The 26112-nt window shown below is 35.1% G+C and overlaps 1 protein-coding gene across 6 annotated transcripts in view; it reads left to right on the top strand.

Annotated features, from left to right (window-relative positions):
• Nucleotides 1–20503, top strand: part of HACE1 (HECT domain and ankyrin repeat containing E3 ubiquitin protein ligase 1) — a 101679-nt gene extending 81176 nt beyond the window's left edge. For 4 of the 6 annotated variants that reach the window (XM_045544088.1, XM_045544087.1, XM_045544092.1 and 1 more), the window contains 4 exons: nucleotides 3659–3757; nucleotides 4039–4109; nucleotides 11140–11253; nucleotides 11766–13409. In XM_045544088.1, the coding sequence (XP_045400044.1) occupies nucleotides 3659–3757; nucleotides 4039–4109; nucleotides 11140–11253; nucleotides 11766–11868 (387 nt within the window). In that variant the 3' untranslated portion in view covers nucleotides 11869–13409. Of the gene's footprint in view, nucleotides 1–3658; nucleotides 3758–4038; nucleotides 4110–11139; nucleotides 11254–11765; nucleotides 13410–20336 lie in introns of those variants that run through there. The other 2 variants (XM_045544089.1, XM_045544090.1) reach the window with 2 other exon arrangements.
• The last annotated feature ends 5609 nt before the right edge of the window (nucleotides 20504–26112 follow it).

Raw genomic sequence — 26112 nt, 5'->3', positions numbered from 1 at the left:
AAGTATAAATGTTTTCTCATTTTTTTAAAAAATATAATTTGGAATAGTAAATTCCAGATTAGTAGAAAAGTATTCTTTGGTTTTTATCTGTCTCATAAAATTAATTTTACCCTATGCCTTTTATTTTAATATATGAATAAGGAATACCAATGTATACCTTCAATGTTACACATGTATCAGTATTTTTAATGTTTCACTCATTATATCTTAGTGTAGTAGGCAACAAAATTTGCTAATTAATTTTGAAGTTCATTGTGACTTAGTTTCATTAAACATAAATTTTGAGATTTTTTTTGTTGTGTTTTTATCTGTAAGAGTAATGGCTTCAATTAGCATAAATTCATCTAGTTTTTATGTAACAATAGAAGTTATTTTTAGCATTTAAAAATGAAGGACTCTTATTAGCTATAATTAGACATGACTGAAAGCTGACTTTTTCTGTACTATACTTAGATTAAATTAGCCTTTTGAAGTTCAAAACAGAGCATTACATTATTTCCTGGACCTATGTGTATGTAAAAAACACATAACAACAACAAAAATAATTGATGAAAACTCTGCCTTATGATTTACTGATAGTAAGTTTATAAAACTTTTTATTGAATTATAATATGCACACAGAAAAGTACACACATCATAAATGTACCTCTTGATGAGTTTTAACAAACTGAACACACCTATGAAAGCTGCACACAGATTAAGAAACAGAGCACCTTATATGTCTCACTCACGTCCCCTTCTGATCCCTATCCCTCCTCAAGGATAACCACTCTCCTGACTTCTAAAATTACACATTAGGTTTGCCTATTTTAGAACTATGTAAATAGAACATATCTGGCTTTTTTATTAATAGCTCAACTTTTTGTTTGTGAGACTCATTACTGCATGCAGTTGTAATTTATTTATTTTAATTGCTGTGTAGTATTTCATTGTATCAGTTTCCTTTTGTCTTTTCTACTCTTGATGTACATTTAGTGGGTACTTTTCAGTTTTGAGCTGTTTCAAGTACTGCTGCTACAAATACTGTAGTGTTTATCTTTAGGAGAACATACGTATGCATTCTGTAGGTTAAATACCTTGTGATGGGATTGTTGGGACATAGGATGTGTGTGTATTCCATTTTAGTGGATACTAGCAAATAGTTTTCCAAAATGATGTGTCAATTTACACTCCCACCAGCATGTATTAGAGTTCTGAGTGTTCCATGTTGTCGTCAGCATTTGATATTTCCTGTCTTCTTCATTTTTACCATTCTGGTAGATAAGTAGTGGTCTTTCCTTGTGATTTTAATTTGTGTTTCCCTGATGACTAATGAAGTTGCACACCTTTTATGTTTATGGCCATTAGTGTCTTACCAATTTCTCCACTTCTCTATTGTCTTCTCTATGTTTTTGTTACTGATTTGTAGGATTCTTTATTCTTTGTATGAGTCTTTTGTCAGATACATGTATTATGAATACCTTCTACTCTGGTGTCTTTCAGTAAATAAAAGTTTTCAGTTTTAACACAGTTCAGTTTATCAGTTTTTTCTTTTTTAAGTGGGTAGAGATTTTTGTGTCCTGCTTAAGGAACTATTTCTTATTCCAAGATCTTGAAGGTATTTTCCTATGTTTTCTTCTAAAAGCTTTATTCCTTTATCTTTCAAATTCACTTCTGCTACTGGTAAGTTTTTAATTGTGGTTCTTATATTAGAAGTTAGGTCAGGATTCCTAGCTTGTTTTATACTCTGGCTTTACTAGATTGAGCTGATTCTGATTCATATGGTGGGATTATTTTGGGAAGAGCAATATTATAGACATGGCCCTGATTTATATGGTGATAATAATTATTATTAAGCATTTAGTATTTGTCAGGCAATTTATATGTATTAACTTTTAAAATCTTCACAACAAACTTCTGAGGTAAGTATTATCCTCAGTTTATAGATGCCAAAGAAGGTATGGAACTTGCTCATGGTCATAGAATATGTGTTAGAGCCAGTCTGTGAACCCATGTTCTCTGACCTCAGAGCTCAGTATCTTCATCCATATTGCCAAACTTCCTCTTGATAGCACGAGTAATAAGTGAGACATGGTTTGAGAACCTTTCCTGTAACTTTGTCTCTTTCATAGGAAAGGGCAACACTATACTGATAGAGGAAACTTAAAAAAAAAATTATTAGAAATAGCTGGTTGTGCATCTGTGTTAAAGGACTTAGGTTAAATTCTAGAGTTTCAGTGAGGAGGTGATATCTAGTAACTTCAGTGTTCTAAACTGGAAGTATATTCATTCATCATAGATAGAAGGCAGTCCTAAGTCAAGAGATGATTATAGACTGTTCTTTCATACTGTGCTGCTCATGAGTTTATGTGGGTTACATCAATGGATATTTACTGTACTTGAAATTAAAACACAAATGTAAAATATTTTATTCATATAAAAATAACATTTAAAAACCAAAAACTGCATTTCCTAGAACAAAACAAAAATAGTGGGATGATTGGCATTGTTCTACATTTTTGCAAATTATTTTAATATCTGGCTTAATAGAAGACAAGTGGGTACTCATAACTGCCTCTGCATATAATCTGTTGTGATGTGTTATTTGATTGGAGTATGCGAAGAAAATCCAACCTCACATGGATAAGTTGGAAAAGGGAGAACCTCAAAGACCCACTGAATAGATCTCAGAAATCCCCAAGAATTTTCAGACATTGCCTTTACTACAAGTCTTGTTCAAGGCACAGGGTCAGGTATATGTGATGAGTAGTTGCTATAGGAGACACAATTTTCAATCATGTGTATCTACATCCCTGTAATAACCATGGTATTCTAGCTTGTCAGTGTAAGTAAGGGTAGGTCAATCATTGTCTCATCCAACTGTGTAAGCATATCCAACTGTGAAATACGAACTAATTCAGAGCTGTGGACAAGCTCTTTTTATGTTCTCTTGTTCCCTTGGAAAGCATAATGGTAAATACTTTGCCATTCTTAATTTTGTTTTTAGTTATATGATTGAGATTTTATGCATTTGATAATCTTCCTGGAACAAAGAAACCTATCAAGGTCATTAGGAAACTTGCATTTTTTTCTGACTTTGGGGAAAGCTGACTTTAAAGGATCCAAATTATTCCAGAACAGAATTTCTAAAATGCCTAAATCCTTTTTTTAAAATAGTAATATTTTAAATTACCTCCTTTTTCTTATTGATAAGAATTTCTTGATTATCTTTCCCTTGTTTAATCCAGTATTTATTTAGGTCTTTGTTGTCACTTTCATATTGAGAATACTGTCTCCTTCTAGAATTTAACAAATTTGCAAAAAATCATAAAATAAAAATAAACATAAAGTAAACCAAAGATAATGTTCATAAAATTGTTGTACATGTAAACTATTATTGCATATGTTTATATTTAAACATGTAAACTATGATCTCTTCTTATGTTTTAATTAAATTGTATCAATGTGGAAATGTCTCCACATCTCACAATATTTGAGATTATCAGTGTCAAGGATTCTCTCTCAAGTAGTGCTTGTTATTGATGACATGCAGGAACTGTTACAAAAATATATCAGTTTTACATGGGATTAGTTTCCAATTAAGGCAAATTTACCATTTAAATGTAATAACTTTTTTTCCCAAAGAAGATTATTGAAACATTTTCCTTCTTCCCCAAAGGAGCTACTGCTTTCTGGCATGCCAGAAATTGATGTGAGTGATTGGATAAAAAATACAGAATACACAAGTGGCTATGAAAGAGAAGATCCAGTTATTCAGGTAAAATTTCTCTAGAGCTTAGAATGAAGTTAAGTTTTGCCATTTAATTTTGTAAGCTTTTCAGCACCGTTGGATGAAAACTTACATTAATTAACAAAGCAAAGTATTTCCCTAAATTATTCTTTTGGGAATATTGCATATGAAAGCTCTGTATGAAATCATTTTTGATAAATGAATTTCATAGAATAAAGTATGCTTTATGAATATTGCATATTTCTCTGATATTAAATCTGCAGTTGCTCTAAAACATGAGCTAAGTTTTTTGTTGTTCTTGTTGTTAGTGGTTCTGGGAAGTTGTGGAAGATATTACTCAAGAGGAGAGAGTTCTTCTCCTGCAGTTTGTTACTGGCAGGTAAGAAGTGTTTTTACAATATGGAAAGAATTTAATGTATTCCTTTTTTAATGGCTTAGAGATAATCAAAATGAAGAATTATTACTCTGAGTGGTTAGTATCTTATTTCCCTTTCCACTGTTTTAGGTATTAAACAAAGATTCCTTTAGGTATTAAAAAAACATTTGTAGTAGTGCTCCATAAATGTTTATTTAATGTATTAAAAAAAAACCAGTTCCAATCAGGGCTATCATTGTATTGTACTTTATAATTTGGTAGTAGTCTTTTCATTCTGCAGGTAGGTTGGTGATAGTAGCCAAATTTTTAATATTTGCTGTTGGGTTTAATAGTGAGGCTATTCAGTTTGTCCTGGATAACACATACACACACTATATATTATTACCCATACACAGCATTTTTTCTGTAATTCTTGTCATACTTTAAAGTGTCAAGATTCATGGCCTAAGAAATAATTTTTGATACCACACTTCTTTGAAAAGTCTACTTTTGGAGCCAACTAAACATAATGATATTAGAAAACTCAACGATTTAACTCTATTTTAACTTATATTTCTGAAAGATGTAAAAAAAAGTCTGATTTTCATTTTTGGTAACTTAGAATTTCATCTGTTTCTATTTATGAAAATGTAGTTCAGTTTTTCAATATGAATGTACGTGTTTCATCTAGGAAAGTTGGAAAACACAGAAAATTAGAATAAGGAAAACCACAGCCTGTCAGAAATTACCACTATAAACAATCTGTTGTATTTATTTCACTGTTTTTTCTGCATATTTAAAAACAGAATTGTGAATGTGTATCTGTGTAAAATGCACATATATATAATCTTTACAGATTTTTATTTTAAAAGTAATGCATAACCATTGTTTGTTGTAGTATATAACAATTTGGAAACTGGAGAAAATAAAAGAAAATGAAGATCCCATTAAGTAATCCTACTATGTGGAGATAACCACAATTAGCGTTTTGCTTTTTTTTTTTTAATTTTTTAATTATATAATTAGGAAAATAGTTGGAGTCACACTATAAATCTAATTTTAAAGAATAAAACTTGACTGTTAACAGATTATAGGTTAAAGATATGAAAGAAAACCTTGTTGTTAGATTTTTCTTGTTTGTTATTTTGCCTCTGAGTGCCAAGAAATACTCAGAGATTTGAGCAATTTAATAAAAAGAATTAAACAATAATTATATTTTCTATGTAGGAAGGTTAAACATTTCAAACAAGGGGAAAAAAGTTACCTTGGCTCTCAATTACTAAAAATAATTGCTGATAACATTTTGATTATTCTCCTAGAACTTTTCTCACATACATAAGTTTTCACTTTTTAAAACCACTGTTATTATTTTATAACTTTTTGAATTTAGCACTGTGTTATTAAAAGTTTTTCCATTTATAGATCTGTGTAATTAAAATTCTTTTTTATGTTCCATTTATAGACCTCCTTTAATTGGTCCTTTATTGCTAAGTTTTCCCGTTTGTGAATAATGCTGAATAAATAAGGAATTCTTGTGCTTATATCCTTGTGGGGGCAACCTGATTATATAGGATAAATTGTTAGAATGGAAATTTTTGGATAGAAGAATATATGAATTTTTACAACCTTGATACATACTGTTCATTTACTTTCCGGAAAGGTATCAATATTGACATCAGCAAGAAATGAGAGGACTTAATCCTTTTATTTTTGTATCACACAGGGTACAATGATTTTTATTTTCATGTAATTTTTTATCATGTATGTCATTTTTTTGTGTGGTATGAATTGCCCGTCTTTATTCTTTGTCTGGTATACCATAGTCTTTTTAAAAAATTCAGCTTTAAGTGTTCTTTGTATATTAGGGATATTAACTCTGCAAATATTTTTCCCAGTTTATCATTTGCCTTTTAACTTTATTAAGTTAAATCTACAGATTTCCATGTAACTTTTATTATTTTTCTAAATGGTTTATTCCTCAACATTATTTAATGAATTATTATATTTTCCCCATGATTTGGTTGGTATGAGTCTTTTAAGATACAGAGAAGTTACTCAGGTTCTTTAGTACTTAATTAAGTCTGTTAAATTGCTGCTCTCATAGAGCAAAAAAACACTAGAATTAGTAATATACAATGTCCCTCCTATTTAAATAGTATAGTCCTTGTCATCAATGCTGAAAAGAAGTGCTCTGTTTATTATTGAACTGGTCGTGAATGAAGTGTGCCACATTCACTAGAATGGAGGTGAGGGATGTGGGTAAAGAATAGCCAAGGAAACCGAGAGAAAACTACGGAAATCTAAGTTTCACCCTCAGGCTGAAGAATCCGCCTTTCAATATTTAGTCTAATTAAGAGTTCAAACTCAGAAAGTCTTAAGGTTTTTTTTGTTTTTTTTTTTTGAGACAGAGTCTCGCTGTGTTGCCCGGGCTAGAGTGAGTGCCATGGCGTCAGCCTAGCTCACAGCAACCTCAAACTCCTGGGCTTAAGCGATCCTACTGCCTCAGCCTCCTGAGTAGCTGAGACTACAGGCATGCGCCACCATGCCCGGCTAGTTTTTTCTATATATATTTTTAGTTGGCCAGATAATTTCTTTCTATTTTTAGTAGAGACGGGGTCTCGCTCTTGCTCAGGCTGGTCTCGAACTCCTGACCTCAAGCAATCCACCCGCCTCGGCCTCCCAGAGTGCTAGGATTACAGGCGTGAGCCACCACTCCCGGCCGCTATTTTTTTAAACTTTAATTTTCCTTTTACATTAGACCCCCAGTCATTAGTATAGTATAGTATTTCCCATTCTAAACTGAAAGTGTATATTTTTTTTCTTTAGGAATTTTAGGAAAATTCAGATTATCTACTTGTTTTTATTTAGATACTGAGATATCTTTCTTCATCTCTATAGCATAATTTAGTGCAACATAACTGAAAAACCAAATATGTTCCAATGGTAGCCACCAACTGTTAATATTTTGTTGGTCTATAAAACTATCTTAAATGTCTTGATGTTTCATTACCCGTTAAGAATCAGACTTGATGATTTCTTGTGAATAAAATAGAATTATTCCATTTTTATTTACTGTAATTTTATACTGTATGATAAAGCTGTCATAATACTCAACCAAAGACTATTTCACTTATTTTTCTCATACATGATTATACCTGATGAATCATGATTTTAGCATAAGAACAACTGATTATATAAATGTGGAGCCCAGCCATATTTGTTTATAGTGTAGAAGAGGAGAAAGCCCAGCCATATTTGTTTATAGTGTAGAAGAGGAGAAAGCTTTTAGGGATAGTTTGTGAATATTGGGTTATAGGATAATTTCAATTTAGATGTTAAAATTGGAGGATCTTCCAATTTTTAAACTTATTTTTCAAAATTTATTTATGTGAAGGACATTAGACTGATTATCCTGAACTGAAATACTGTGCTATAACTTGTGTGAGTCAATGTCAAGCTTTATTTTCTCACCTTGTCCTGATAAAGTGGTCATATTTATTTTTAAATTCTACCTCTGTAGGAAACTCAAAACAATCTGACTTTTGTACCTTGTTAATTATTTAGGCAAAAGTAAAAATACATGGATTAATTAATATTGAATTTTATTTCAGTTTACAGACAGACATATCCAGGTCTTTAGATAGTCTCTTGCCCTAAGTAGGAATTGTTCATGCATTAGTGGATATTAGCAAGTGCACATTAGCATGATTCAGGCATACTTTTAACACTCACTTGGATTACTAAGATAAGCTCAGGAATTTTATGAATAAACCATTTAATAGCAACCAAACTACTTCCCAGCTAGAAGAGAAAATTGCTGTTTTTAGCAATTCTTTTATATTGGCTTGTTAATGATTTTTCCCTGTGAGTGTATACATATCAGTGATTTCAAATAGAAAATCCTGGTGCATTTTTTTGACTGTGTGTGTGAGGGGGCTAAAAATGGATATCATAAAGTTTATCATCTTAACAATTTTTAAGTGTACAGTTTTGTGGTATTAAGTACATTCTCATTGTTGTGCAACTATCATCACCATCTGTCTCCCAGATTTTTTCATCTTCCCCAACTGACACTCTGTACCTATTAAAAACTAACTTCCCATCTTCCTTCCCCCCAGCCCCTGGCAACCACCATTTTACTTGATGTCTCTATGAATTTGACTACTCTAGGAACCTCATATAAGTGGAATCATACAATATTTGTCCTTTTGTGATTGCCTTATGTCACTTAGCATAATGTCTTCAAGGTGCATCCATGTTGTAGCGTATGTCAAAATTTTCTTCCTTTTTCAGGCTGAATAATATCCCTTGTATATGTGCACACACTTTGCTTATCGATTTATCTGTTGATGGATCCCTGGGTTGCTTTTGCCTTTTGGCTATTGTGAATAAATGCTGCTATGAACAGGGATGTACAGATAATTCATTGAATCCCTGCAGTTCCTCTGGATATCTACCTAGAAGTAGAATTGCTGGATCACATGGTAATTCTATATTGTAATTCTATTTTTAATGTTTTGAGGAACCTGCCATACCCCTGTTTTCTACAGAGCTGGTACCATTTTACATTCCCATTAGCAGTTTCTCCAGATCTTTGCCAGTACTTACGATTTTCTGTTTGGGTTTTCTTTGCTAAGGGTCATCTTAATGAGTTTGAAGTGGTATCATGGTTTTGATTTGCATTTCCCTAGTGATCAGTGATGTTGAGCATCTTTTCATGGGCCTTCTGGCTGTGTATCTTTTTTGGAGAACTGTCTTTTCTAGTCTTTATCTATTTTTTAGTCAGGCTGTTTGTTTTTTCAATGTAGGAATTCTATATATATTCTGTATGTCAATCGCTTATCAGATTTATGATTTGCAAATATATTCTCTCATTTCATAGGTTGCCTTTTCATTCTGTTGATAGTGCCCCTTGGTGTATAAAAGTGTTAATTACTATTATTCTCTTTTTTGAGACAGAGTCTGCTCTGTCACCCAGGCTGGAGTGCAGTGGTGTCTATAAAGACTCACTGCAGCCTCAAACTCCTGGGCTTCAAGCAATCCTCCTGTTTCAGCCTCCCGAGTAGCTGGAACTACAGGTGTGCACCACCATGACCGGCTAATTTTTTAATTTTTTATAGAGGCAAGGTCTCCCTGTGTTGCTCAGGCTGGTCTTGAACTTCTGCCCTCAAGCGATCCTCCTGCCTTGGCCTCCTAAAGTGCTGGGATTATAGGCGTGAACCACTACATCTGTCCAAAAGTTTTTAATTTTGATGAAGTCCAACTTATCTATTTTTTCTTTTGTTGTGTATGCTTTTAGTGTCATATCTAAGAAATCATTGCCAAATTCAGTGTCATGAAACTTTTCCCCTATATTTTATTTTAAGAGTTTTATAGTTTTAGCTCTTACATTTAGGTCTTTTATCCATTTTGAGTTAATTTTTGTATGTGGTGTAAAGTAAGTGTTCAACTTCATTTTTGTTGTAGTAGATATCCGGCTTTACTTTGTTGAAATGACTGTCCTTTCTCCATTGATTAATGTTGGCACTCTTGTCAAAAATCATTTGGCCATATATGTGAGGGGTTATTTCTGGCTTCTCTATTCTATTCCATTGGTAGATGTGTCTGTCTTTATTCCAGTACCACGGTGTTTTGATTACCATAGCTTTGTAATACATTATGAAATCAGGATTTTTTGTTTTTAGGATTTGAATCATCAAATTTTTTTTTAAATTTCAGCTTATTATGGGGGTACAAAAGTTTAGGTTATGTATATTGCCCGTGCCCCCCCCCTCCAGTCAGAGCTTCAAGCGTGTCCATTCCCCAGACAGTGCGCATCGCACTCATCATGTAGGTATACACCCATCCCCTCCTCCCATCCCCCACATCTGCCCGACACCCAATTGGTGTTATTCCCAAATGTGCACTTAGGTGATGATCAGGGAAACCAATTTGCTGGTGAGTACATGTGGTGCTTATTTTTCCGTTCTTGGGATACTTCACTTAGTAGAATGGGTTCCAACTCTTTCCAGGAGAATGTAAGAGATTCTATATCACCGTTATGAAATCAGGATGTTTGAGCGTCCACCTTTGTTCTTCTCTTTCAAGATTGTTTTGGCTCTGTGAGGTTCAACATTTCTTTATGTGAACTGAATTATGCTTTGTACTGTGAGTCATAGGTTAGAAAACGTTTTTAATTTTAGTCTTTGAGTATGCATTTAATACTTACACACTAAATGTTTCTTTGCCTTCATTCTAATTTATCCAAAAAGCACTGTTTTTCCAGGATCAATTTGTTTAATCATGATACATATACAGGCTAATTTGAAATATTAATTTTCTTTCAAATGTATAGAACTTGAGAAGTTGTCATTACATTCTCTACAGTCATATACCTAAGACTAAATTTTTTAGTGATGTGTTAGACATTAAATGTTAGCCTTCTTGTGGTCTCATTATGTTAGGTGACATTTTAAAAAATGTTTGATATACTGAATGTCTGGAAAGAGTAATGTAAAGAATTTTTTAGTTTTCCCACTATGAAAGTCAAAACAGAACAAAAACACTTTTGGGTGTAGATATTTTTCACAAATAGGGAAGTCATTTGAATTACATGTTAGAGCCTTTATTGCTTGAATTAATTAATCAAACATTTATTTATTTAGCAAATATTTAATGAATATCTGTTAAATGCCAGGCACTTTGCTAACACCGGTGATATAGATGTAAGTATGACATGTTTGGGCCCTCATCTTAGTCCCAGTTTAGTAGAGAGACACATAAAAGCAAATAATTGTAAATGTAGCATGCTAAATGTAATAGTAGAGGTATGTGCTATGGCCAGTTGAAAGCATAGTGTATCTTAGCAAAGTGTGGAGGGGTGTCTCTATGGAAGCTTGCTAAATGATCACAAAGTAATTCATAGTAATGAGTTGGAGTTTTTTTAGATTCAAAATGTCATGTTGTCGTTGTCCTAGAGTTGAATATATTCTTTACGGTAACTTAGAACTTGAACTATATCTGTCACAAATAGTTTTCTTTCATGATTACATCATGTTAAAATGGAAACTCTTAGTTCCAGGGTCCCGCATGGTGGGTTTGCTAATATCATGGGTGGAAGTGGATTGCAAAACTTTACAATTGCTGCTGTGCCATATACTCCAAATCTTTTACCGACTTCAAGCACATGGTATGTTAAATTGGTTTTCTTTACTTGTATTACAAATTGTTTTGATTAATTTTGAATGATCAGAGATCTAATTACTGTATTGCTGCATTGAGAGGAAGACCTTATCTGTGATTTCTACTCAGGATTTAGTCCTTTGCTTCCCTTTTTTGGTAGGGGAAATGTTTGGGGAAACCCAAATACCTGTAATTTAATTGAATATGATTCAAGTATCACTAAAGTTACACTGTCATGAGTATCACTGAGTTACAACATTGTTTTAAACTAAATTGCCCTAATGCTCATTTATTTTAAGCTGAAAGGAACTTATTTTCTTTTACTACATTTGCATGCTAAAAGAAACTGCAGTGCAGCAGTTTTTTTCTTTTCAAATACTACTTCAGGGTTTTTCAATTTGAATGCAAATTTGAGAGTATGGTTTTATGTTAATTATGAGTAGTGTTTTCACTGCTAGACAAAACAATCAGAAATTACATAGATTTCCTGTTTAATGGTGGTGTATTTTTCTTTTAAAGCATCAACATGCTCAAGTTACCTGAATACCCAAGTAAAGAAATACTCAAGGACAGACTTCTTGTGGCACTACATTGTGGCAGCTATGGTTACACAATGGCATAATGAAGTCTAGAAAACTCATCTGACTACTGATGCACAATTCAGAGTGGCAGAAGTAATTTAGGAAACTGTCAACAGAAAAGCAGTCTAAATGCAACCCATAGGCAGGGCTAATGTTTAAAATTCATAAAGGATCAGGTTTTCTGGTTTTTTTCCTCTCTTTTCTCTTTTATGTTTTCTCTGTGATACAATTAGAAAATATAAAATCACAGTAGACTTTTTTAAAATGCTAATTGAAAGTAGTAGAAACGCTTCCTTTTTTCATATTTAATTTTATCTAACATTGTGTTAAGGAAAATCTTGTTCTACGTTCCACCTCTGCCTGTAACTGTCTTGTTAAAAGGGTATTTTCTCTTTATTTTTCTATATAGTAAATTATATAAGGACATCCAGCTGCTGGTATGTTGTTTTATTGCATGTAAAGTGCCATTTATATTTGGAAAACTATTGCATAGGATGGATTAATTTAGATTGTGTATAAAGCCACAAATATGTATTTTCCCACATTGTATTCTATATTGCAATGATTTTTTTTAGCTTTGTAATATTTTAATATATAATACAGAACTTAGACTAGTGTGACTAATAGCTGATAAAATGACATCTAATGTATATATTAAAGCTTACACTATATTGTGTGAATTATTTTCATCTTTTCAGTGGTCAGTTTTCCATATGTATATATTGTGGTCTCAAAGTTTTTCTTATGCCTTATTTTAATTTATAATGAAGGTAAAAATAAAATATAATATTTTGCCATATTTTTTCATTACCTTGTGAGTGCTGAGGATACATCTGAAGAAGTAATCTGATGTGCAGATTATCATTTAAATATGTAATCTTTTACTTCTTAAACTTTCTTTTGTGATTAAAATGTCAAGTTCAAGTGATACATTCCTAATACAGGGTTTTTGAAGTTTTGGGTGGTCCGATCAATTTTCTTTTGAAAAAATATACCGGAGTAGTTTCAGCATACATTTGAATGGGAAGTTGGGACCACTCATAGAAATGCTAACGGAATTTGTAATGATTAGGGCCTTGCCTCTGGAAACTAAAAATAGAATATGCAGTGACATTACTGTTGGTAAAATGACATATGCAGATTTTCTCATGAGTAGCCAGTATATTTGTCAGTGATATTTAATTGAGAGACATATACATTGAAAGCTTTGTTAAGTTATAAAGCTTCCTTAATGCTTTGTTTTTGGTTGTTGGTTTTTTTCCTTAAGAAAGTATATATATATCAACAGATTACATGAAATTTAGGAATTCTTTAAAAATTACTGGTAGCTCTAAAATGAAGATTTAAATGTTTTATTTATAATAACTGAAGCTAATTATGTTCTAAATTTTGATTTTTTGAAACTTAATTGTAGAAAAAGTCATTGCCTTTTGAATTTTCAAATAGGTAATTGACTAATTTCATATTATATTGCTTATAATTTTAATGTTTACAGAGATCTATTTCTGTTTATAATCATATAAAACATTGGCTTTGTCAGCTTGGTTTTTCTGCAAGTATTTATGTAAAATAGTTGATAATATTACGTATTTCATGGTATTTTAGCCATGAATTTGAATGTTTTTTAATATAGATCTGGCAATTTCAGAATTTATTCTTTCATAGTCTTTATTTTTATAAGAATATAGTTAATGTAAGAAGATTTTTACATGGATTAAAAATACTATTTAAAGTTGAGGCAAGCAAGTCTTTTTAATTTACTCCATTCCTACAATTTCTTCTGTAAGTAGATGGATATGTTGAATGCAAGGTAGTATAGAAAAGTGATTAGAAAGATTTTCTTTCCCTTTGGGTAAAAGAAGATTATATTAGTAGGAAAATGATTCAGCTCTTAGAACATGGTAGTTTCATATAAGGAAGAAAACAAAAATACAGTGCTCTAAAGGAATAAAAATATAAGGCAAGGAAACATTGTAGGAAGCTGATTAATGAAAAGATCTGAGCTAGAGTAGATTAAGTTATCCAAAGAGTTTGAGGGAATAGTGACCACGTAGTTAATAAAATCCATTTTGTAGTTAATCCCAAAACAAAATGTAATGTTAGGAAATCCCGGCTTTGAAACATTCTGCTGAACACAACTCCTACTATTGTGGCAGTCTGTTTGGTGTTTGGGGGTTGGGGGGAAACGCAAGCTTTAAAGCACAGGTCACAAGTTGGAGGCCCAAGAGATGATTCTTACTTATATGTGTGGGTTTTTTTTTTTTTTTTTTTTGAGACAGAATCTCACTTTCTTGCCTGGGCCAGAGTGCCGTGGCATCAGCCTAGCTCACAGCAACCTCAAACTCGGGCTCAAGCGATCCTCTTGCCTCAGCCTCTCGAGTAGCTGGGACTACAGGCATGTGCCACCATGCCCAGCTAATTTTTTTTTTCTATTTTTAGTTGTTTCACTAATTTCTTTCTATTTTTAGTAGAGACAGGGTCTTGCTCTTGCTGAGGCTGGTCTCGAACTGCTGATCTCAAGCAATCCTCCTGCCTCGGCCTTCCAGAGTGCTAGGATTACAGACGTGAGCCACCATGCCCGGCCTCATATGTGTATTTTGTTTGTCATGTTAATTAGGGGATTTTGAGTGAGTTATCAACATTTAAAAAATCTAGAGATTTCATGCAGAAGTTCTGGAGTTCTGGCTTCTTTTTGAGAAATAAGACAACTTGACAATATTGACTACATATTCCTACAAAGCATTATTAGTATGTTGGAATTGAGTAAAAGCTGCTGCTTTGAATGACTGAATGTGCTCTCCATTTTGCCATTTTCTTATCCCAGCCTACTTCAGTAAGTTACATTACCTTCCTGGCCTTTGAAAGCATAGGAGTCTGCTTTAAAGAATCTTTGTTCATCAGAAATGTTCCCCTGGAGTATATATAAATTGGTACAAATTCTTTGGAAGGCAATTTGGTGGCACCAAATTTTCAAAATATACACATAGCCTTTGGCCCCACAGTTCTTAGAATTTGTTTTACAGATCCACTTGTTCAAGTACATAAAGATATTTGTATAAGAATGTTCACTGAAGTTTGTGATAGAGAAAAACTGGGAATAATTTCAATGTATTATCAGTAGGGGGCTGACTAATAATGTGTTACAACCATAGAATATTAATTAGTATTTATAAAAAATGAAATGGACCAATACCTACTGATATGTAAATGTTTCTAAGGTATATTAAGTGAAATAAGGTACATAGAAGAGTGGTTAGTGTGAGATACAATGTACGTGGGGTTATGTGCAAGAAAAATTTCTGGGAGATGGGTAAGAGATTGCTGTATCTGGTAAAGAGTTGTATGATGGGATGGACTTTTTTACTGTATAGTTTTTTTTTTTTCCTGTTTGTCTAAATCATATACCTGTGTTATTTCCTCTCTCTAGCCCCGCCACTTATATTATATATAAAAACATCTGCTGTCTTTAATCCAGAAAAGAGGTGTCAGTAGTAACAGGTTTTGCTGAATTTGTAACATGCCATAGCAGTAATGATAATATTTTCATCACAAAACTTATAATTTTTCAAGTTTAATTAATTAATGTGTTTAAGTCTCCTAATTAAACTCTTTTGTAAACAGACAAAAAAAGGAATACTCTCTTGCCCACAAAGCTCTATTTCCACATTGCCTGATAATTACAGCTGTAATTTTTAGTGCTCTAAAATTCTACCAATTAGAGATTTATTTGAATTAACACTTTTTTCCCCTAATTTTTCTTTTTTTAATAACAAAATTGGTACTTAATGTGGGCAAATCTGGAAAGCATACATTAGTATACAAACTGATAAAAAGCAATAAATTATAATCCCACTACCCAACAATTGTACTTCCCTCTAATCTTTTGCAGTTCATTTTTTACATAGTTGAGTTCATAAAGAATGTAGCACTTAGTGTCTTCTTTATTTACTTAGCATTTTATTTTAAACTTGCTTACAAATATAATATTCTGTTGTATGGATGTATCATAATTGTCTTGACCATGTCTCTAAAATTAACATTTAGATTTCTAATACTTTTGCTTTTATTATATAAATAACAGGTAGTTTCTTTAAAAACTGCTTATAGTCTAGGAATGGTAATGTTATCTGGGTTACTGAAATGGCCGTCTCTATGGTCATAGAATTACTGCTTGAAGGCTCAAGAAAGGGCTGTTGGAACATAGAGCCCTTTGGTAGGTAGGACCAAGTGGGATTGCTGTAGCAGCACAGGTGGGGTAAAAGAGTTAGAAAGGAAGGTAGAAGTGTGTGACAAAATTGCTAACTTCAGTCTTCTTGCCAAGAACAGGGGAGGAAACTCATCTGCTATATGACACAAGCCCAATTCTCAGGACCCAGAACTTGAGCACTTGCTATTAAATTGTATAGTTCAGTTGTGTCAAAGGTCTCATGCTCTTGTGAGCTAAACTAGAAACCTAGCCTCCATTTATAGTGTTTCCAAAAATCAGACTTACAGGCTTTTGGAGTGCAACCCTTTTGTCAGAGAGTAAATAACAGCTGTCTTTATCCGTAGGTACTTAGCTAATATTAACGTTTTGGTTATTTTCACTACAATTTAAGGTATATCAGTCTGTTTCATTAGCCAAGGTTTTTTCATGTGAAACATGATCCTTTGTCCCTGTACATTTCCACAGCTGTTAGGCTACAAAATTCACTTTTAATGTTAAGACAAGCAACACAAATACTAATTTTGTGGTTTGGTTTAAGCTATTTTAATGTGGGAAGATTTCTGTTAGAATGTCTTTTGTGAAATTCTTAGGTTCTGAGTTGCTACCTGCTTACTAGTATGGTCCAAATTGGCACACATTTATTTAATTTATAATTAATCCCTTCGTTTTACTGGTGAGAGAGTTGCAGATCAGAGAGTTTGTGACTTGTTCAAGGTTTCAGGGCTACTTATTAACGAAACTAGAATTTAAAACCTACGTTTTCTGATGCTTAGTCCACTAGATTTTCTATTACTTCATGCTGTCTCTTTATGACATAACTGCCTTATAAAAAGTCTTTTAGAAAAACACCTGCAGCCTATTAATAGTCATGTATGACAAGCCTGTTGAGAAACTATAACTTAATAAGATGATAGTTAAGAGTGATTAATAGGACTATATTTCCTCTCTCCCACTGTGCCACAACAAGCTAGGGTGGATATTTTATCATCTCAAAATGAGAAAGAACAGATGTACTGTCAGACCATAGATCATGGGTAGTCATTAACTTTTATTATCTTTATAAAAATGTTCAATTTCAAGCATACTTGGTGCTTCGAAATATGTTGTGCCTCCAATGTTGCAAAACCATTAAAGCTATAAACAGAATCTAATGACTATTACTATATACAGTGCTTTGTGAGTCAGTTGAGTCTAGTTGACTGAAATGGAGGGAAAGCAGTCCTAAGTGGGTATTGGATATATAGTTAATGGAGAAACTTTGCAAATCAAGTCAACAAATTCCACCAAATGCCTCCTATGTACTCAACCCTGGTTTAGGGACTGTAACCCAGTACCTACTCTCAAAGGAAATAAAACTCAGTTGGGGCAGATGAAAGGCATATTTGAAACAGGGTCTAAAATTGTGTGGTATGGCATACGTTTAAGTAAAAACCTGATACAGAACTGTATTGCAGGTGAAGAAGGGTTTGATGTAAACTCAGTGTCAGACTCTTCAGCTTTGTGACCTTGGGTAAATTTCTTAACCTCTCTGCCACAATTTATAATGGAGATGTAAAATAACTATATATGGTATTAGTTTCCTATTGCTGATACAACAAATTGCCACAAACTTAGTGACTTGAAACAACACACATTTAACAGTTTTGGAGGTTAGAAGTACCAAATGGGTGTCAGTGGGCTAAAGTCAAAGTATTAGCAGACTCTGTTCTTTCTAGAGGGAGAATCTATTCCTTTAGTAGCTTCCAGTGACTTTCTGCATTCTTTGGCTCATGGCCCTTTTACATCTTCAAAGCTGACAATGGCCAGTTGAGTGTCACATCACGTTACTCTTGACACTGACTCCTGTGACTCTTCCACATTTAAGGAACCTTGTGATTAGGTTGGGTCCACCTTAGGTAACTCAGTAAAATCCTCTCATCTCAAGGTCAGTTGATTAGCAGCCTTAATTCTATCTCCAACCTTAATTCCTCTTTGCCATGTAATGTCACATATTCACAGGTTCCAGGGGTTAGGATGTGGACAAGTGTATGTGTGTGGAGGGCACCATTACAACCCACTGCAGTCTTGGCTGTGTCCGCGACGGTGAGCTGAAGGAGAAGTCCCACTCTCCACATCCATCCTGGAGCGCTTAGGTCACCTGGCCACTGGGATAGGACCATCCTCCCCCCTTGCTAGCTGGGCTCTTGTCCCAAGAGCTGCCCAGTTGGTGTGCTGTACTCTGCTTTCCCTTAGGAGCACCACTCCCTGGGGGCTCACTCCCCTGACTGGTAAGGGAGCCAGCTGGAGTGCCCAGCAATGTCACAGGCAAACCAGCTCCAGGTCACAAAGCCACCCCTGTTTGCAGGTCTCGCTGCCCAGGAGAAACTGGCTTCTGCAAATGTCCTCCCAATCCAGGGGAAAGAGCCCAGTTCTAGCACTATGGTTGGAACGCACTCCACACTTGCCGCTTGATTCTAGTTGTGGGGGGCCTTCCCCTCCTCCAGATCGGGCGTTTGACTCTGGCCCAAGACTCAAATACTTTCAACAGCTGCAGCTACCCAGTCGCCAAACACTGACCCAGTTGAGAATGGCATCCTCCTCTTGGTCCCGGGTCTAGGAAAATGGCTGCAGCTTTTCCCAGTGTGTAGCTCAATCACAGTTTCCCAGCCTCTCCCCAAGTTAGCCCCAGGGCTTGGGAGAAACACAGTTCTCTTCTGTGGCCTGGGTTGCAAGGATCGCCCGTGGAAAGATGAATCACAGAGGGAGACTCTCTGCACCTCTCACATACCGGAGTTGCACTCACTTTTCTCAGCCAACTGCCACCATCTTCTCTTCCTTGGGATTTGGTATGTCCTTTGCTTTTTCAGTGAATTCCTGTATATCTTAAATAAAAGTTCCCAGTGTTAACCTCTACACAATTTGGCTATTTCCAAGTGGATGAGGCTAGCTAATGAATACCCTAGTCTGCCATCTTGGGGGGGGGGAAACAACCAGACCTAAAATTGGAACCTAGACAATCTGGCCTCAGAGTCCTCACTAAACCACTATGCTAAGCTGCCTTTCAATGTGTCAATAATCTGATTATGTTATATATCATAAGACATATACATATTAATAAAGGAAGTATTTTCTTAGGATAATTCATCTTCATGAGCAGCCACTTTCATTACATTAGTAATTAATGACCCATGCCACACCCTTTTGAATAAAATGTTATACTTTGATCTTAAATGTGTTTTAGACAATGATTTTTTAAAAACACAATAAAAATAAAGGTGCCATGGAAACTTTGGTATTCTTTTTTTTTTTTTTTTTTTTTTGAGGCAGAGTATCACTTTCTTGCCCTGGCTAGAGTGAGTGCCATGGCGTCAGCCTAGCTCACAGCAACCTCAAACTCCTGGGCTTAAGGGATCCTACTGCCTCAGCCTCCCGAGTAGCTGGGACTACAGGCATGAGCCACCATGCCCGGCTAATTTTTTCTATATATATTTTAGTTGGCCAGCTAATTTGTTTCTATTTTTAGTAGAGATGGGGTCTTGCTCTTGCTCAGGCTGGTCTCGAACTCCTGACCTCAAGCAATCCACCCACCTCGGCCTCCCAGAGTGCTAGGATTACAGACGTGAGCCACCATGCCCGGCCAAAACTTTGGTATTCTTGAAAGAAAGTTGTTGAAGAAGCAAGACAGCAATTATTCCATTCCTTAAATCAGCCATTATTTAATAATTAGGTATGTATACTTCCAGAACGTCCAGGATTTTTCTGTGAATTTTTTTCTGTGAACTGAGCTGATAGATTTTTCTGTTTTTCTTTTTTTGTTCCAAGTATAATTTATATAAATAAAGTTTACCTTTTTAATGTTTAGCTTGGATGTTTTTTTACAAATGCACACAGCCATGTGACCAATACTACAATATAGATAAAGAACATTTTTAATCACTCTAAAAAGTCCCCTGTAGTTTTTTTTTTTTTTTTGCAGTTCAAGTACTCCCTCACCCTGAGCCCCTGACAACAACCTAATCTGATTTTTTTTCCAATAATTTTGCCTTTTCTAAAATGTCGTATGTACTCATTTGTGCCTTGCTTTTAAGATTCTGTTGTGTTGTTGCCTGTATCTTTGTATCACTGGATAGTATTCTATAATAGTTGTCCCTCAGTATCTGCGGGGGATTGCTTACAGCATTCCCGAGTATACCAAAATCTATGAACACTCAAGTCTTGTAGCAGGCTCTGTTGAACATGTGGGTACGGAAAGTGGGTCCTCCTTATTAAACACAGGTGTCCGTGACTACTGTATTTTTGAGCTGCATGTGTTTGTGTTTGCAGAACCCACTGATGTGGAGGGCCAACCGTATTTGCTGAAAAACATCTGCGTATAAGTGGATCCATGCAGTTCAAACTTGCATTCAACTGTGTATGGATGTACCACTATTTGTTTATCCGTTTACCTGTGATGGACTTTTGAGTTGTTTTGGCTTAGGAATAAAGCTGCTATGAACTCCTGAATACAAGTATTTGTGTGGACATATATTTTAATTTCTCTTAAGTAGATTCCTGGAATTGAACTTGCTGGAGCACATGGTAAATGTTTGTTTCAACTTTGTGATAAACTGCTATGCTGTTTTCCAAAGGGACTCTGCCATTTTACATCTGCACTGGAAATGCATGAGAGTTCCAGTTGCTCTACATCCTCACCAATGTTATTATTTGTCTTTTTAATTTTCGCTTTTCTGATGAGTGGGTGTATGGTGGTATCTGATTATAGTTTTCATTTTCATTTCTCTAATAAGTAATGATGTTTAGCATCTTTTCATGGGCTTATTGGCCATTTATATATCTTTTCTGAAGTGTCAGTTCAAATATTTTGCCCTTTTAAAAATTGGGTTGCTTGTTTTATTGAGTGATAAGAGTTGTACATATATATATGGAAAAATTCTTTATCAAATATGTGTTCGACATATATTTTCCCATAATCTTTGGATTGTCTATTCATGTGTTTTTTGAAATATGTTTTTAATTTTTCATGAAGGTCAATTTATCAGTTTTTTTAATGTTTTATGCTTTTTGTTTCCTAAGAAATCTTTGCCTAACTCAAGGTCACAAAGATTTTTCTTCTTGCATTTTGTTTTAGAAGTTTTTGTTTTATACATGGTGAGCACGAAGCATAAAGGCTCATTTTTTTTGCCTAGGATATTCAATTGTTTTGCACCATTTTTTTAAATTAGAAATGCTATTTTTCCCTGTAATTCTTTTACATTTTATTTTATATAGTTTCAAGCTATATTATTTCTTTAGAATTTTTATATCTGGTTGATGAATTTAACCTTTTTTCATTATGTAGTTTGTTTCAATGCCTTTTGCCTTAAAGTCTGTTTTGTCTAATATTATTAAAGTAACATCAGCTTTATTTTGCTTATTTGTATTGTATGTATATATTTTCATCCTTCTAATTTCAACCATTTGTTATCCTTACATCACAGGCTGCTTTTTAAAACACCTAATAGGTGGATTTTAAAATTTTTACCCAATCTGATAATCTTAACTTTTAGATAGGTTTATTTTTCCTTTTATATTTATGCACTTATTCATAGATTTATTTCCATATCTTAATTTATCTTTTTTATTTGTCCAGCTTTTCTATGTTTTTCTCTTTTGCAGTTTAGGACTTCATGAATCTGAATATTTGAGTCATTCAATCTGGAAAATTCAGCCATTACCTCTTTGAATATTATCTCCTCAGTCTCCCTATTCTCTCCTTCAGAAATTCCAATTTGACTTTTGCAGATACTCCATTCTGCTGTCTCTTTCATATTTTTTGTATGTTTGTGTCTCTGTCTGGATTATGTACGATATTCTGATTCATCTTCTAGGTTATTAATTCTTATACTGTATCTGTTCTTTTCTTTAACCATCATTTAAATTTTAAATTAAAATTATTTTTTATTTTTGGAAGTTCTGTTTGGTTCTTTTTTTTACCAAATCTTTCTGTTCATGTTTTGTAGGCTTTTGTTCCTTTTCATATTTTAAATTCTCAGGCAAGTAGTTTATTGTGGTGAGGCAGGAGATCAGAATGGGGAACACAGGTGGGGCGCAAAGGTAGGAACGAAATTAGGGTTACGGACCAATGACAACAAAAGCTGTGGTCAAGCTGGGATTGTAACCATTGTAGAAACACCTTGCTTGCTCCGGTTTGGGGGAAGCCCCGCAGAAGGTGCCTGCACAGATGCTGGGCTAGAGTGTCCTCAAGTGACCCTGACTTTATTATACCATCATTACCATGGATTAGCATTGCAGCTTGCCTGCCTGAATGGGCTTTAGAAGCTATGACACTTCCAAGTCTGAACAAATAAAGTGAAAAACTCGTCCCCCTGATTAATGCATGGGAGCAGATAACATTCTCATTGGCCTGGGGGACAACAGTGCAGGAAAGAGGGAAGAAAAGGGGAAAGCTAACAGGACCCCCAGGCCACTGTCTGCTTGAACATGTGACTGCTCCAATCTCTTTGGAGTGTACTGTCCCCTGCTTGCTTTTGGGAGTGGATTTGCTAAATAAAATTTTCCTATGCCTTGCTACTTTAGTGTTTGGTTTCAATTCTTTGTCACCAGATACAAGAACTGAACAAGATCTCTCGCAGGTAGCAGTGGAAAGTAACCCTCAGGTTACAAAAGTGGGGGACGGGAGAAAGTGAAACAAGGAGGAAGAGAAAGGCAATCCAAGAGCGCCTTATAAATTGATCTCCACTGTGGGCGACCAGGGTCTTAATTCCATCAGGACCCTTTGGAGAGCTGAAGTCTCAGAATTGTCCACTAAACGGGTGAAAGATGGGAGCACTTACCCATTAGCTTTCATACCTCATTGGTTAAAGGTTGCCCTAAGGATGACAGCTTCCCGTCTTCCACATTACGTGTGTGTGAGTGCCTCCTTGATTTCTGAAGGCCTCCTCATACCAGAGGAGCCCAGGGACAGAGTGAGAAATAAGTACAAAGCACTACCAGGTTATGTCTGTCATGCTCTATTGTATAATTGCATTACCTGATGTCTTTTGGGGTCTGATTCTTATAACTATAATTTCTATCGGCTCTACACTCGTGGTGCTTTGTTTATTTGTGTGTTTGGTGATATTCTACTCTGAGCTTTTATTCTTTGGTAGTTTATCTGTGGGAATGTTCTGCCAGGCATCTATCAACCTAAATAACAGATAGATTCTCCAAAGATAATGAGTTTATTCCAGAGTGACAGGAGATTTGCAAATTCAGCATATGGGGACCACAGGCATATCCAAAGCAGTTAAGGCAAGGGGAAGCTTTTAAAGGCAAAAAAGAGAAGTACACATAATTTGTTTTGAAACAAAGAGAACATTGGTTATAGGGGCTTATCTCAGGAGGTGAAGTCAGTTCACTAGTGGAGACAATGTGTCAGGCAAGTGTTCTTGTGTATGCGGCTAGCTGTCCTAGTGACTCACATAGCAAGCTGCAATTTTGAAAGTCCTTGGCAAAAGTTATTGTTCAGGCATATATACATAAGAGCCCTTCTGAGAGTCTTTGTAATAGTTCTTATCATAAGCTTTGTGTGTGATGGCCCTTCCTCTTAACTTCCTGACTATTTTGTTTGGGTTTGACACAAGTGATTCCATCTTGACGTTGACAACTGGGTTGCAGACAACCTAGGTTGATATAAACAATCTAGGTTGTCATACTGCCTGAAATGAAAATATTCATTATACCTTTTAAATCAGAAAACTAATGAAATTCCTCATAATTCAGGAAGCCCTCCCAAATTCATTACCATCATATCATAATCAGAGCCCAAGTTGGAGAATTAGTTTGCCTAGGTTAGAATCTTGATTCTAACATTTACTAGCTGTCTGGGTCACAGGTAAGTTAATGAAGCCCCCATTGCCTCAGTTTTTTCATCAGAACAATAGTACTCACTTCATAGGGTTGTGATGAGAATTTAATAAATTAATATATATAAGCACTTAGACTAGTGGAAAATATTAAATGCTCAATATACATTAGCTATTATAATTACTATTCTTCTTCTTTCCAACTTACCTTCTAACCAATCTGCTCTTTCATTGCCCTTTGATTGAACTGAGTGAGCGTCATTATTTCTCTTAAAACTATCCTCCAACTGTTAATGAGAGGATGTCATTTCCAAAGAACACCTGGCCCATCATGTAGGCAGAATTTTCACACCTGCCCCAGTAAGACCCCACTCCTTACAGCTGCCTCCTCACCCACTTTCTTAATTTCCTTATTTAAAGTTTGTAGTGTTCCCTGTGGGAGCAGAGGGACCCCAGCAGCATGACTCCACTCAGCGACAGGGCTCTCAACACTGCAGTCCCACCCTATGTCCCCCTACCCGTGTCGCCTACCTCATTGTCTTAGTCTCTTTTGTGATGCTATAACAGAATATCTGAGACTGGGTAATTTAAAAAGAACAGAAATTTATTTCTCACAGCCCTGGAGGCTGGGAAGTCCTAGGTGAAGGTGCCAGCTGCTTTGGTGTCTGGTAAGGTCCTAGTCTCGGCTTCCACTATGGCGTTTTGAATGTGCATCCTCTGGGCTGGGGTGAGCCAGGAAGCTGTTCCTCACGTGGCAGAAGAGTGAGCCCACTCTTAAAAGCCTTTTTATTGTGGCATTAATCCATTCATGAAGGCGAAGCTCTCATGACTTAAACACACCCCATTATGCCCCACCTCTCAACACTGTTGCATTGATGATTCAGTTTCCAACATGTGTCTTAGGAGGGGACATTCAAACCATAGCACCCAGTAACCCTACCAACAGAACAAAAGCTCCAGTAACATGATATAAAGCATCAGGAAGACCTGAAAACCTGAAACCATCAGATCTAGGTTTGAGTCCCAGTTCTGTGACTTACTAATGATGTAAATGATGTTACTATCTACTGACCTCTCAATGTCGTTGTGATAATTAAGCAAGGTAAATTTCTCAAAAGTTCTTGGTTTCTATTAAGCTCTAAATTGGTACAGGTATCATTAAGAGGTTGGAGACTCTTGTTTAACTGAAAAGAGGTGATTAAAAAAACAAAACCTTCATTTACATCTAGAGGAATCAAACATACTGTTGATCAGTGCTTTTGAGGACGGTGAGTTATGCAACATGAATCCTCATTGCCGTAACATCCTCAAACATGAATTGACATCACCACACACAACAGTGTGCTCCTCCACCAGACTAAATGCAGTGATGATTAACTTATGCACGAGAGGCTAGAGTGTGTGTGTGTCAACACAGAGTTCAGCTGTATGTACCTACTCCTCTAAGTACTTGTGACACGCTGTGTCAAGAGTTCAGTGGCTAAGTTTCACGTAGGGCAGTGTGATTCATCAGGAGTATTAGGATCCTCCTGGAATAACTTCCCTGAGTTGATTGTCTTTGACAGATCAGTTTGCTTAGATTAAAAAGCAATTGCTGCTGTCTAGTCAAATTTAAACACTTTGGCTAGAAGAAGCTGAACTCTTAACTCTGTCTAGTCTATAGAAACACCTTGATGTGAAAATTACATCAAATGTAGTAAAGAGAAAACTGAGTTAGCAAGGCTCCAGGGTATGGTTTTGTAATAATGTGAAGGAGCGTAAATGCCAAACAAAAGTGACCCCAGGCATATGTGAGGGAGGCAGGAGTACATTGCTTTTAATAGCAACTTTATCTGTGCTCCGTGTACTGTCAAGTCAATAACAATGTTTGAAGCAACACTCTGCTCTACATTCATAAAACATTGACCACCAGTAGAAATGGCATAGAAAAGATTTGTCTTCTGGGTTGAAAAATGAAAGGTGTTTTGGGATATAGGCATCTCCTTCTTACCCCTTTCTGAATGGACCCAGGAATTTAATAGAAGAAACGATAACATCAAAAGGAATGAAACAACAGCATGCTAAAATCTAAATCCTGTCTTAAAAAACTGAGTGGAACATCTGATTTAAGTGAAATTGAAGCCTAATGTCTGAAATTACATTGCTAGCCTGCATGAGCTGTAGATGAAATGGAAGCTGAGATGACATTAAGCTGACATCCAATCTATCTGTGGTGGATCAGCAAATAAAGAGAGTTTCGAGACTGGTGTGAGCAA

The sequence above is a fragment of the Lemur catta genome, chromosome 2 (genome assembly GCF_020740605.2).
Source record: "Lemur catta isolate mLemCat1 chromosome 2, mLemCat1.pri, whole genome shotgun sequence".
Classification (NCBI taxonomy): domain Eukaryota; kingdom Metazoa; phylum Chordata; class Mammalia; order Primates; family Lemuridae; genus Lemur; species Lemur catta.
Note: the sequence above shows the minus strand (reverse complement) of the source record. Positions and strands in the feature narration are given on the sequence as shown.